Source organism: Schistocerca cancellata, chromosome 2, assembly GCF_023864275.1.
Source record: "Schistocerca cancellata isolate TAMUIC-IGC-003103 chromosome 2, iqSchCanc2.1, whole genome shotgun sequence".
Taxonomy (NCBI): Eukaryota; Metazoa; Arthropoda; class Insecta; order Orthoptera; family Acrididae; genus Schistocerca; species Schistocerca cancellata.
Genome location: NC_064627.1, coordinates 859,949,876 through 859,963,895, shown reverse-complemented (window position 1 = coordinate 859,963,895; position 14,020 = coordinate 859,949,876). Strand labels below are relative to the sequence as shown.

The window sequence follows — 14,020 nt, the reverse complement described above, 5'->3', positions numbered from 1 at the left end:
AGTCCTTACCCGGAGCACCATATGTGACGAAGTTCCCTGCTTTATCTCTTTGTTGATTGTCTTCGGTGTCGACGAACTGGCTAAAAAATAGGGGGTTGAAGTGCAGTACTGTCTACTGTAAATGATGTAGCCGACATGTGCACATTTGCGTTTCACAGTTGTTTACTTTCACTTTTTACAACCCCCCGTGTACACTTTTAATATGCCCAATGCACTATTGTTTAACTTTCGATATGCCTCATTAATAGGTAAGCAAGCAAACCACATACTGCTACAGTAGTTTGCTATTGAACATCTACGAGCAGTAAAAACCTAACCATGAAGTTCACTGTTCTTGAAGAATAGAAAGTTACATATGGAGAGCAGGCACTGTCATTGTTTCTACAGATGGCCTAATAGTGTAAGACTTATTTCACAGTTAGTTGAAGTATTGTTGTTCTAACCAGCACAGGTTTCTCGTCTGAAACTCAACTGTGGACTGACTGTCTTGGGATCTAAATTTGGGCCCTTATATACACTCCTGGAAATGGAAAAAAGAACACATTGACACCGGTGTGTCAGACCCACCATACTTGCTCCGGACACTGCGAGAGGGCTGTACAAGCAATGATCACACGCACAGCACAGCGGACACACCAGGAACCGCGGTGTTGGCCGTCGAATGGTGCTAGCTGCGCAGCATTTGTGCACCGCCGCCGTCAGTGTCAGCCAGTTTACCGTGGCATACGGAGCTCCATCGCAGTCTTTAACACTGGTAGCATGCCCCGGCAGTGTGGACGTGAACCGTATGTGCAGTTGACGGACTTTGAGCGAGGGCGTATAGTGGGCATGCGGGAGGCCGGGTGGACGTACCGCCGAATTGCTCAACACGTGGGGCGTGAGGTCTCCACAGTACATCGATGTTGTCGCCAGTGGTCGGCGGAAGGTGCACGTGCCCGTCGACCTGGGATCGGACCGCAGTGACGCACGGATGCACGCCAAGACCGTAGGATCCTACGCAGTGCCGTAGGGGACCGCACCGCCACTTCCCAGCAAATTAGGGACACTGTTGCTCCTGGGGTATCGGCGAGGACCATTCGCAACCGTCTCCATGAAGCTGGGCTACGGTCCCGCACACCGTTAGGCCGTCTACCGCTCACGCCCCAACATCGTGCAGCCCGCCTCCAGTGGTGTCGCGACAGGCGTGAATGGAGGGACGAATGGAGACGTGTCGTCTTCAGCGATGAGAGTCGCTTCTGCCTTGGTGCCAATGATGGTCGTATGCGTGTTTGGCGCCGTGCAGGTGAGCGCCACAATCAGGACTGCATACGACCGAGGCACACAGGGCGAACACCCGGCATCATGGTGTGGGGAGCGATCTCCTACACTGGCCGTACACCACTGGTGATCGTCGAGGGGACACTGAATAGTGCACGGTACATCCAAACCGTCATCGAACCCATCGTTCTACCATTCCTAGACCGGCAAGGGAACTTGCTGTTCCAACAGGTCAATGCTCGTCCGCATGTATCCCGTGCCACCCAACGTGCTCTAGAAGGTGTAAGTCAACTACCCTGGCCAGCAAGATCTCCGGATCTGTCCCCCATTGAGCATGTTTGGGACTGGATGAAGCGTCGTCTCACGCGGTCTGCACGTCCAGCACGAACGCTGGTCCAACTGAGGCGCCAGGTGGAAATGGCATGGCAAGCCGTTCCACAGGACTACATCCAGCATCTCTACGATCGTCTCCATGGGAGAATAGCAGCCTGCATTGCTGCGAAAGGTGGATATACACTGTACTAGTGCCGACATTTTGCATGCTCTGTTGCCTGTGTCTATGTGCCTGTGGTTCTGTCAGTGTGATCATGTGATGTATCTGACCCCAGGAATGTGTCAATAAAGTTTCTCCTTCCTGGGACAATGAATTCACGGTGTTCTTATTTCAATTTCCAGGAGTGTATTATCACAGTAATAGGAACTGAAACTACACATTGTTTGAAATTAAATTTACAGAAATTACAATTAAAACTTAACTCTTTAAATTAACTGACTACATCGAAAAATTGGTTCTTTTTAACTGTTTCTTCTTCTGCAAGGGTTAAGCCGAATTATTTGTTTAAATTATGATCTTAACTTGTTACGCAAACAATGCTTATGACAAAACTGTTGATTACTTTGGAATTAATTAAAGGCTGGCTTTGCTAACATGTTTTCAAATAGTTCTTTTAAGAATACTATCGGTTTTTCCTCCAAATCTTTATAATTAGTACAGAATCTATATTTGTTTATACGTCAACAGTAGAATTTAAGTTATGAAACAATTACTGATTTCACCTTATAACAAAAGATACTAACTAGACAAAGTCGAAATAAATTAGAAAATAAAGTACATACATAAAACTAAGCACAAAATTACATCTGGTGTTATATTCTTTAAAACTGAGGACAAACCTTTCTCTTTTTTGAAAATGCAGATTATACTCGCTTAGGTTTGTGGTAATTAGTCAGAAATGAAAAAAACGATTTAAGGAAGCAGATGGCAAAACAAGAGGGGAAGTAAAAATATACCAGCTTGCTTCGTCACAAGCCATTCAACACTGAAATTTTCAAGACCCATCTTCAAAAGGATTTCCCAAGCTTCTCTTGCAGCATGTTTCCACTTACAGGAATACCGCCACTTCTCATTACTTCAAACCGTTTAAAAATAATAGGCGCCACATCTTTAAATGTTGACGTGATTGTTCTTTCTTTGCATCCAGGGGAATCACTAGCTTAGAATTTAATGTGTGGTGTGGGTTGTTGTTGTTGTGGTGGTGGTTTCTTTTTTTTTTTTTTTTTTTTTTTGTTTTTTTTTTTTTTTTTTTTTAATAAAAAGGATGCCACATGATGAAGACGGTGCTAAATCATAGTTCTTTGCCATGTCAGAAAATTATATGTTGCAACTATCTTCAGTATTGTGGAGGATGATCATCAGTTTTCTACAGTTGCAGGCCATAACCCTCACATATGTAAAACTGATAAATTTGTCAATAACAGAGACAACACTTTACGTCTCCCACTTTGTCATATCTACAAAACTGGAAGCAGAAAGTTCCTTTTATATGGTTTAAGTGATTTAAGGAATTTTGCCACTTCATCTAACTGGGGTAAATTACATTACAAGTTCCACAGGATTCAATCATGGGTCCCCTCGTTTCCTTGATATATGTGAATGACCTCCCTTCTTATCTGAAACAAGAAGCTAAACTGACACTGTTTGCTGTGATACAAGCATCATTATTAATCCAGTAAAAGAAACTCCATTAGAAGATGATACAAATAATTTCTTTGAAAAAACACAGTACATCCAATTTTCTGCTGCAAGGAGTACAGTTCCTTCAAAAAATATAATACATCAACAGAAGACAGTAGCCAGGGAAGAGCATACTAAGATTTTTGGTGTACATATAGATGAGAATCTTAATGGCAAAATCCATGTTTTGGGTCTCCTAAAGTAACTTTTGCAGCCAGAATAATTGCCAGTTTTGAGGATATGGAGATTAGTAAGCTAAGCTAACATACTTTCACTCAGACGTCATATGGAATAATATTTTGGGGTAACTTAACACTTAGGCAAAAATTATTCACTGCTCAAAAGAAAGCAGTTAGAATAATGTGTGGGGCTCATAGTCGCACATCTTGTAGGCATCTGTTTAAAACTCAGTTTTAATAGCCTCACAGTATATGTTCTTAGTAATAAAATTTGTTCTCCGAAATATGTACCAGTTTAAAAACAACAGTGACATTCATGATTACAGTACCAGAAGACAGACAGGCTTCACTGTCCTCTTCTTAAACTGTCTTTGGCACAGAAAGGGGTAAAAATATGCTGCTGTAAAAGGGCACGGCGGACTTCCTTCCCCATCCTTCCCTAATCCGATGAGACCGATGACCTCGCTGTTTGGTCTCTTTCCCCAAACAACCCAACCCAAACCCTGCTGTAAAACTTATTGATAAATTACCACAAGAAATAAAATGTCTGACAGACAGCAGTAATACTTCCAAAAATAAATTGAAGTCATATCTCCTTGACAACTATTTCTATACCATAGATGAATTCTTGAATAGAAATAAATAAATCTATAGGTGCCATGTATACATTTTGTGCCATTTAAGACAGTGGGGTAGGTAATAAAAATTTTAAGCTTTTTTAAAAGAGAGAGAGAGAGAGAGAGTGAGAGATAACCTTGATTCATGAGTGCATTTCTTATACATTTGTCTTCCGCATTCCACATTTAACAGTTACCATGAGATTGATGAGTGGAACACATGACTAACTAACTCAGTGAATGTGACATCAGATCACGTGAGTAATATCGCACTGTTGACAGGACACAAATTGATTTCTGATTCTTTCAATGCTTTTTCTGATATCGCCACAGTGTAATTCAATTCAGGTACTTATCGACCAAAAGAATCAGTTTCCTTATACTGTCGTCACACGACACAAAAGACATTTGTGAAACCGAAAGAATTCAGCAACTCAATTGGGTATGTAACAAATTTAGCAAAAACTGGATTTTAATTGTTAGAGTGTTCTGTATTCATTCCTTAAAAGCAGGCTTTTTGTTAAAGCAATGTTCTTTAAGCAGGTAGGAATAACATTGTTCTTATGGGAGTTTCATCTGGGTCACGGAAATATTTCTTAAAAGCGGGATTTCCTTAAATGCTGGCTCGTTAGTTTAGGGTTTTACTGTATGTGTGGAAGAAATTAGTAATGCAGTAGGAGGAAATAAATCATGAATAATCATTTTAATTTAATGCTGTTTAATTGTAGTAATGTAAAGCTTGAGGACTTAAGATCCTGACAAACAGATTTGCAATAAAAACCAAATTGTTACATGACCACCAAAGATGCTCTGAAATAATGTAAACCATATTTTGGTCTAAATAAGACTATTACAATGTGAAAATGTAGAATATAAATTATATTACTTTTTTTTTACTGCTGCTGCAGAAAAGAAGAGCCCTTAGAAGTAAGACAAGTAGTTTTGCTTTTTGTTTGTATCACACCAATGGTAACATTGTGCGCGCTCACATGCACATGAATGCGCAGTTCGTCACACACACACACACACACACACAAACACACACACACACACACACACACACACCCGCGCATGCGGACCACATGAAAAAACAGACAGGACCTCACCGCAGTGATAGAGGCATTGAGTTCAAGGAAATGGGAAGATGTTACTATTTTCCATCAGAGATTTTGGGCATGCTGTCCTACAATAGCTTTCGTTAAACTACAGCAGTTTAATGTAGAAAGACAGTTGTTTATTAGTAAATAATATTAAATTTACCGTAAACCCACCCTGTCTCGGCTAAATAATCCTTGAGTTTGTAATATGAATTATGTAAGCGGTATGCCTTAACTGATTGTAAATATTTAGATTTTAGTTATCTCTTTAATCTCATTGTTCAGTGTATTGCACAATTTTATTCCCTTGTAGAAAGTGCTGTACGGTTAGAATTTACAGCAGTGGAACTCAGTTACTATTTCTACTTAATATGCTAATGGCCCTTCTTTGTAATTTGACCCCCCCCCCCCCCCCCCAGAATAATAATTCCATCGCTAATTATTGAGTACATATAGATATAGTATGCTTCTATGAATGAATGAATGTGTGTGTGTGTGTGTGTGTGTGTGTGTGTGTGTGTGTTTGTGTTTGTGTGTGTGTCTACATTTGACGAAGGACTTAATCCAATAGCTTATAATATCCAACAGTCTTGTTTTTTCAGTGTGCCTGTCTGTCACTCAGTGTCTCCTCTGTATGGTGAATAGCAACCTATCCTTTCTATATTGTTGTAAATAACATGCTTCATTATTTTCAGTTTACCGTATTTACTTGAATCTAAGCCGCACCTGAAAAATGAGACTCGAAATAAAGGAAAAAAAAAAAATTCCCAAATCTAAGCCGCACCTGAAATTTGAGACTCGAAATTCAAGGGGAGAGAAAAGTTTTAGGCCGCGCCTCCAAATCGAAACAAAGTTGGTCCATTGTAATATGAGACACAATTTAGGTCGAATGAATGACGAGACAGCTACAGTAATTTGGTTCGAGTCGAAAACTTAGCAGTTAAGCTTTACCAGGTAGCCATTGCTATGCGTCAGGCGCTCCGTCCGTATTTATATGGATACCCTTCCTTTTTCACGTGCTTCGTCTGGTTTGAATCGATTGCTTATTTTGCTTTGATCTGATAAGTGCCGTTTTCTATGTTATAGGTGTTTACGTCAGTCACTCGAAGCTGAAAATGCGTTACTATACTGTGTCATGCATCGTTTGTCGCATTCTGATAGTGCGTGTTTACGGCTTGTCGCTGCTCGCGGCATGGCTTGCTTTTGTGCGCGCTACCACCGCCTACAATTTAAAAAGGAGAGGAATCGTCTCATTAGCGAAACAATGACAAGAGACTGCTATTTGTTGTTACTTCGACTGCTGCTTTCTTTGATAATGATCAACAAGAACCAAATAATAGACTGCGTATGATAGAACATGTTCTGAACGAGAGTTTGGCGAAAATTCTTCTCCGTTTGAAAATCTTTGCGGCCGCTTCTTTAGTACATCAAATTCTGCACAGAAATTAGTCATCTTAGATTTAAAAATCTAGTCAGTTGCCGTGCTTCATTTCTGACTGTATCACTATTAGGCCTAAGAGTAATACGAATATAAACATGACACGATACGTATATTCTTCTGCGTTTGCTGTTGTCTCACTCTAGTTTCGTAGTTTATTTGGCAGACAGGATATAAATGAGATAGAAGCAAACACGAAAGAATACATGGCAAAATGTTTATATTCGTATTATTCTTATGGTGAAGAGAATACTGCACGTGATTCACATTTCATCAGGTTCCTATTAGCAACCATCTCTTCTCACAGGTAGGAAAAAATTCAGAACGTAGAGTTGGCCATATTGACAAAAATCCCAGTATTACCAGTCGGATTTTCGTAGTACATTGAAATTCGAAGATGAACGATACGGAATTTGTATTTACTTCGTTGGATTATGTATGAAAAAGCAGTGGTCGAAACTCGGGCGGAGAAAAAAAGCTTGTCTTCCAATTATTTTTTATTATATATATATATATATATTTTTTTTTTTTTTAATGACGCAGAGGTACAAACTACAAAGGATGCCTGTGTAGCGCTACATATATTCGACGGCAGAAGTTAGTTGTGGCGGCACCTATCAACATGTTTCAGAACTTCCGCTTGCTTTGCACTCGATTCTAAGCCGCAGGCGGTTTTTTCGATTACAAAAACCGGAAAAAAAGTGCGGCTTACATTCGAGTAAATACGGTACTGTATATTACAAAATCACACAGCATTGTCATTAATGATAACTGCACGTCATTTCTTTACCTACTGTTATCTTCATCATTGTTGATTATATTTTGAAGTGTTCGAGGCTCAGAACACTCCCACAACAAAAAATAAGAGTGAAGTTCTGTCTCCATTTATTAATAAATAAATTAATAAAATAATTTTCCTCAACTTAATCCAAATGGTCTCCTTTGACTGATACTGAAACTCAACACCGACTGAGTCCAAAAATCGCAAAAACCTGGAAGAAAATCTTCGACTAAACAGTAAGTTCACTGAATGCTTAATAACACAGTCCTTCTCTTCCTGGAACACACAAAAATATTCTCTGTGATGTGATCCAGTCCTCCTATTTGACTGAACACTGAGAAATTCTAAGGTCGCAGTCCCACTGGGAAGCGTAAGCCTGAACAGAATGAAACTTCCAACAAAACCAATATGATTTCGAAGTCCCTTCAGTCTCATTAGAAGCATCTGACAGTATCGAGTGATCGAATGATACCAACAGTTCCCACAAGCATGTGGATGAACTTGGTGCTGTTCACTGGTGGTGAAGGCAGTGTGTGGTCGGAAGCAGTGCTGGGTCCGTAACGGAAGACGCCAGATTACCGGCTACGACAGAACTGGCTAGCTCAGGGCTGGCTTGGGCCTAAATTCTCGCAGGGCAGTCATAATTGCATTTGATTGGTCGCATATGATGCAGTGGATGCAGCAAAAAGTCTGCAGTAAGACCAGTCCCTGTTGTAGTTGTGCGCGCCTCTTGTCCTCATGTCTCATCTACATCAAGGCCCTCTGCAGCAAATTTCTTGGCTCACTGGACTGTGCAGTTGTTGAATCACAGAGGCTGTACTTGCAGCAGACTGCCAGGCAGAGGTCTGGTGCAGGGTGGCGTCAGCACCTGATGAATTCTATGACACACCATGTTTAATTACTGTTTCATAACAATGAATTATGGCACAGGTTCATGGTAATCCAATATAGGTACTTGTTTATAAGTAGCTAGTCTCAGGGACTTGGTCAAAACAAATGAGACAGTAAACTAAAACATAAAAAGTTTGCAGTTTGCGCTTCAGTGCACACAAGAATATTTCTCATGTAAATTTTTTTCTTTTTTTTTTTTTTTTTTTTCATATTACAGATGTGGGTTTCTAAGTTTTTCAGTTACAAGAAGTACAACCCTTGATTTTTCCATTTACTTTATTAGTCTGAAAAGTGTGAACTGTAATTACAGAACTTGATTCCTGGTGCCAAACCACTTTCTGCCGGAGAAGTTCAGCTGACTGAAGATGATAACTGTAAAGATACTAAAATTGAAGTGGAAGAAAGCTGGTCAGCAAAAGTTACAGAGGTAAAGGAATTGATGAGGCCACTTGCAGTGATGCCAGACACCAGCAGACCCACTACGTCAGCAGCAGATGATCACAGTAAGTAAAGCTTGTACTTTTATTCTGGAATGAAATCTTTATGCTGATATGATGTATCACCTACTGCACTTTATCTAAGTGGAATCACTGCTCTGTATTGTGAATTTTCAAAACGAGTATGTGTAAGTGACATCAGAGTATCTACCTATAGTGTTCAAATAACGTAAGGGAATGCAGTGGGGTGACATTAACAACTGATTATATTTCGACAGGTGACCACACTTATATTCAAGGCAAAGACTACACACACACACACACACACACACACACACACACACACACACAATGTAAACACCAGCACCATCACACAACTAAAGATGACTGACACGAGAAGTTATCGGTAGTGAAAATTACTAAACAACAGGTGAAGTAGCATTAACTGTGTCCCTCTGTTTCCTGACAAGGGAGAGAGCAGGATTCCATGCAGAATTTAAGCAGAAACCTTCATCTCTATTTACAAAGTTACTTGAATCAAACAATGGAAAATCCACGGTGGAATGTGACAATACGAGAGAAGGAAAGTTGCTACTCACCATATAGTGGAGATGCTGAGCCGCGATAGGCACAATAAAAAGATTCACACAAATATAGCTTTCGGCCATTAAGGCCTTTGTCAGCAGTAGACACACATAGACGCGCGCGCGCGCGCGCGCGCGCGCGCACACACACACACACACACACACACACACACACACACACACACGCAAGTTCAACTTGGATACACATCTGCAGTCTCAGAGAGCTGTGTGTGTGTGTGTGTGTGTGTGTGTGTGTGTGTGTGTGTGTGTGTGTGTGTGTGTGTGTGTCTACTGCTGACAAAGGCCTTAATGGCCGAAAGCTATGCTTTTGTGGATCTTTTTATTACGCCTATCGCAGCTCAGCATCTCCGCTATATGGTGAGTAGCAGCTTTCCTTCTCTCGTATTGTTACAAAGTTACTTGCTAATTTAATGTTAACTGTTGCCCTAATAACACTTTTCCAATAGTTGGAAATGGGTGTCAGAGTCTCCATGTTATTATATTCCATAGGATGACCAGTGCCAAGACAGTATCCTGCAATAGCTGATCTGCTCAACTGTTGTAAGCATGTGTGATGCTTAATGCTCAGTGCACTGGTCTTTCACTGTCCTGATAGTGTGACCAATATATGACTTGCTAGAATATGACAGAATGGAACCTAAAAGGATATTTATCTTAGACACAGGTCAGAAAGCACATTTCATATCATATTTCCACAAAATACAACTAGTCTTTCAAATTCTCATTGCTGTTACAACAAAAGTATCTTCTTAGTATAATCCATTATGGAGTCGAGGTAGCAGTTGTCATTATACTGGTTATCACTGTTAGCATTCAACCGCGATTCTTATACATATATTTTAACAACGCGTTTCAAGAGACAATGCTCCCATCATCAGGTTGTAAAATCTGTCATGACATAGATTTTACAACCTGATGATGGGAGCATTGTCTCTTGAAACGAGTTGTTAAAATATATGTATAAGAATCGCGGTTGAATGCTAACAGTGATAACCACTCATTGCAAGTGAGCCACCTGCTGTACAGTAAACATGAGTATTGATTCACATAACAACCATTTTGTACTTTTATGAGGTTGACTAGAATATAATGGGACTACAACTGAAACTCCCCCCCCCCCTTCCAAAAACATACACATTTAGTTATTGTCACCCTCAATATACTCTGCTCCTATATCCCTGCAACACTCCATGTGATTTTTCCACTGATGGAAACACTTCTGGAAGTCTTCGTCACATTCGGGAGGACGACAGTTCGAACCCACACCTGGCCATCCTAATTTAGGTTTTCTGTAATTTCCCTAAATCACTTCGGGCAAATGCCGGGATGGTTCCTCTGAAAGGGCATGGCTGATTTCCTTCCGCATTCTTCCCTAATCCGATAGGACCGATGACCTCACTGTTTGGTCCCCTCCCCCAAACCAACCAACCAACCAACCAAGTCTTCCTCTGTGAGCTTTTTGATAGCGTCTGCCACATTTTCTTTCTCTGCTTCAGTGGATTGAAATGTTGTTCCTTTTAATGCAGATGTTACCTTTGGGAATAGATAAGTCACATGGTGCTAGGTCAGGCAAATAAAGTGTGTGCTCTAATACAGTTTGCTGTATTTCACTAGAAACCTCTTAGCAAACACTGCAGTAAGAGGTGGTTTAATGTCTTGATGCTGAGCCCATGACTTGTTCTTCGCAGTTTGGGTTTCTTTTTAATGTCTCACGGAGATGAGCAAGAACCTCAGTGTAATAAAGTCTGTTAATAGTTTTACCTTCGGGAAACCTGTGAAGATACACAACCCCATAAATATTTTTTTAAAAAAATCATCGCTTTGAATCTTGATTTGCTCGTTTGAGCTTTTCCCACTCTCAATGAAGTTCGGCCCTTCCAATGCATGGATTGGTGCTTAGTTTTTAGATTATAAGTGAAAAAGCAAGCTTTGTCACATGTTATCTCTTTTTCATAGAAATTAGGATCGTTTTCTGTATTGCTCAAAGCGTCAGTGCAAACATTTTCACAGGCTTCTTTTTGTTTGATCGTGAGAATCTTTGGCACTAGTTTCATGTACACTTTTCTCATGTTAAATTGGTTAGGTAAAATTCGCCTTACATTCTTGATCAACTCTTACAGCTTCAGCAATCAATCAAAAATTCAACCGATGGTCAGATCATATCAGATTACCTATTGCGCAATGTTTTCATCCATTTTTTATGTTAAAGGGTATCCAGGTCGTGTATCACCTTCCAGCGTCTTCTCAGTCCTCTTGAAACGGCTGAACCTCTCACAAACTCACATATATGATAAACTGTCTTCACCATGTACTTCTTTTAGATAGATAGGTTTCAGTAGTAGTTCTTCCAAGTTTCGTGTGAAACTTCATGACTATTTGTTGAATATTATTACACTTGTCATTTTTCCGGGAAAACAAAGAAACAACTCTTACACAAGCGAAGGCCATGGCCATGCAGATTTGTCTAGAAACCAGAGATGCCGCATTCGACTGATAAGACTTCATACGTCACAGCTATTGGTCATTCATCTTTGGGCATTACTCTTTGACAGCATCAGTCCCATTATATTATAGCCATATGTTGTATTCGCACCCTTTTCAAGGAAGAAAAAAGCAGCTGTAGCCTATCATTAGTAAATGGTAAGACTATAGTGAATTTCACCATCTTTGCGAGGAATTTTGGCCTTGTGGACAGTCTCTCTTCAGTTATTTTCAAGTGTGTTTTGAACAGTTCAGTGTGTTACCTAAGCCCATTGAATGTAAAATATTGACTGGCTCCAGTTGTGCCTCGTTAATCATCTAATCAAAAGGTAGAAAGGGAAAATAGTCATCCAAGAATTATAGGAAATGGTTTCCATTTTTTGTTCTTAAGTTTGTGCAAGCATATTGTTATGTCATTTGAACTATTTGTTACACAGCAGTATTCATTTGATAGCAGTACATATTATACAAATATACATTTATTTATAAATATATGAAATACACATTTATTTGTAAATATATTGAATGAATTAATACCTGTCCGATTCACACTAGTGCCTGTTTCTCTCCACATTGTCACGTTTTTCGGCACGTTTTTGTAATCAGTATTTAGTATATTGTACAAAAATGCTTGCACACACCGAATCTAGTAATCTTTCAGTTTCTCAAATTTCTACCACAGGTGAGAGCGGTCTCTCAACACCAGAAAGGATTGGCAATCCTTATAATCCTTATGTCAGTTCTGCTCTCGCAGAACATGGGTGTAAAATGGCTGTCCTGTGGGAGGGAGGCAGGGCTTCTTTCCCTAAACCACTCTACACTCCTTGGCCCATTAAAATTATCATTTGTTTACAGTTGTGGCTACCAGCCACATTGTACTGGTTATAGTTCCCACACCATAGTGACTGGAAAGAGAAACCAGTCAACGTATAGCAACCACACCGAAAGAGATCCTGTAAAGTGCAAATAAAGTTATTTTTGATCCTATTTCTACGTAAGTAGTTAGTATGCCCTATCTAGCATTTGCAAGTATGGATCTCATTACCCACAAAAGGGCTCTGCAATAAGCTAATGAGGACTTACACGTTACAGATTCAAAATCAGTGTTCTACAGATTTTGCAGTACAACTATGGTATCAGCAGTGCTTTTGGCCAACAGCTGGTCAAAATAATGGGCTTTTGCTCGATTCCTGGTGTGCGTATAGATATCATACCCCTTTAGACAAAACTATCCCTCATGAAAAGTGTATGACATGCAATTTATACCTATTTGAACCACTGGACAAATTCAGCCTCTGGACGTTTGTTCTTTCTGTTGCTATAAAACATATGTCATCACATCATCTGCAGTTGCTCCTTAAAGGATAACCAGTTTAACGATAAGCTCCTCACCCTCCTGATGAAAATGGTGAGTCATTAGCAGCAAATGTTTTTTCTGTCATAATTGTTAATGCAACACTTTCAAATGAACCTTGCTAGATATTGAACTTGTGACCTCACAGTCAAGGGGTTCCTTGTAATTGTTTAAATATTCACCAAATATGCAGTGGTAATAAATGTCTACCCAGTTTTAGTGACAAGTAGGGACCAGAAAAATTCGCATTTTGCAAAATAGATATGAATTCTACCTCAAAGTGCGAAAACGCAAAATTACTTAATACTAATCCAGATTAAGTATTTTGTCGGAGATAGTTTGAAATAGCTTTATTTTTTGCATATAAATATAATATAAAAAATGTAACCAATTTTCAGTTACTGGTATTGTAAATCATCTGGCAAAGCCAAATTTGGAAAGATAGTGTGTGTGTAAGAACCTGTTTGCAAAATAAAAAGTATACAAAAGCAACATTGTGCCAATGTGCCTAATGATCTGGTGGCATGCTATGTGTGACGGTTGAAGAGTCTATTTAAGATACATGCCACATATTGCGATGTAGTACTCAGCCGTGAAACCTAACACGTTATAACAAAGACCTGCCTAAAGCTCCAATGATTGTACAATGCTGACACTTTTAACATAGCAAATTCCCCCCAGGGGCCCACAGTCCCTTTTGTTTGTGTGTTTGTGGCAAGCACGGGCCCCCAAGCTATTGCAGTCTCCTTCCTTTTTCCAGAATGCATTACCATCCTTGTCCCTCTCCTTCCCTGTCCTTGCTCCTTTCTCCCTGCCCCCTCCTTTCCCTCTTAGTGGACTTCATGTCGACCTGGCTGTCCTCCCAGCAA

At 40.0% G+C, this 14,020-nt stretch overlaps 1 protein-coding gene across 5 annotated transcripts in view; it reads left to right on the top strand.

Moving 5' to 3' along the window:
• LOC126162798 (apoptotic chromatin condensation inducer in the nucleus) overlaps positions 1–14,020 on the top strand; it is a 128,576-nt gene that overhangs the window by 56,137 nt on the left and 58,419 nt on the right. For all 5 annotated transcript variants that reach the window (XR_007535115.1, XM_049919524.1, XM_049919523.1 and 2 more), the window contains exon 8: positions 8,585–8,777. Coding sequence is in view for 4 of the 5 variants with exons in the window: in XM_049919524.1 (XP_049775481.1) it covers positions 8,585–8,777 (193 nt within the window). In the remaining variant the exon portion in view is untranslated. The remainder of the gene's footprint in view (positions 1–8,584; positions 8,778–14,020) is intronic.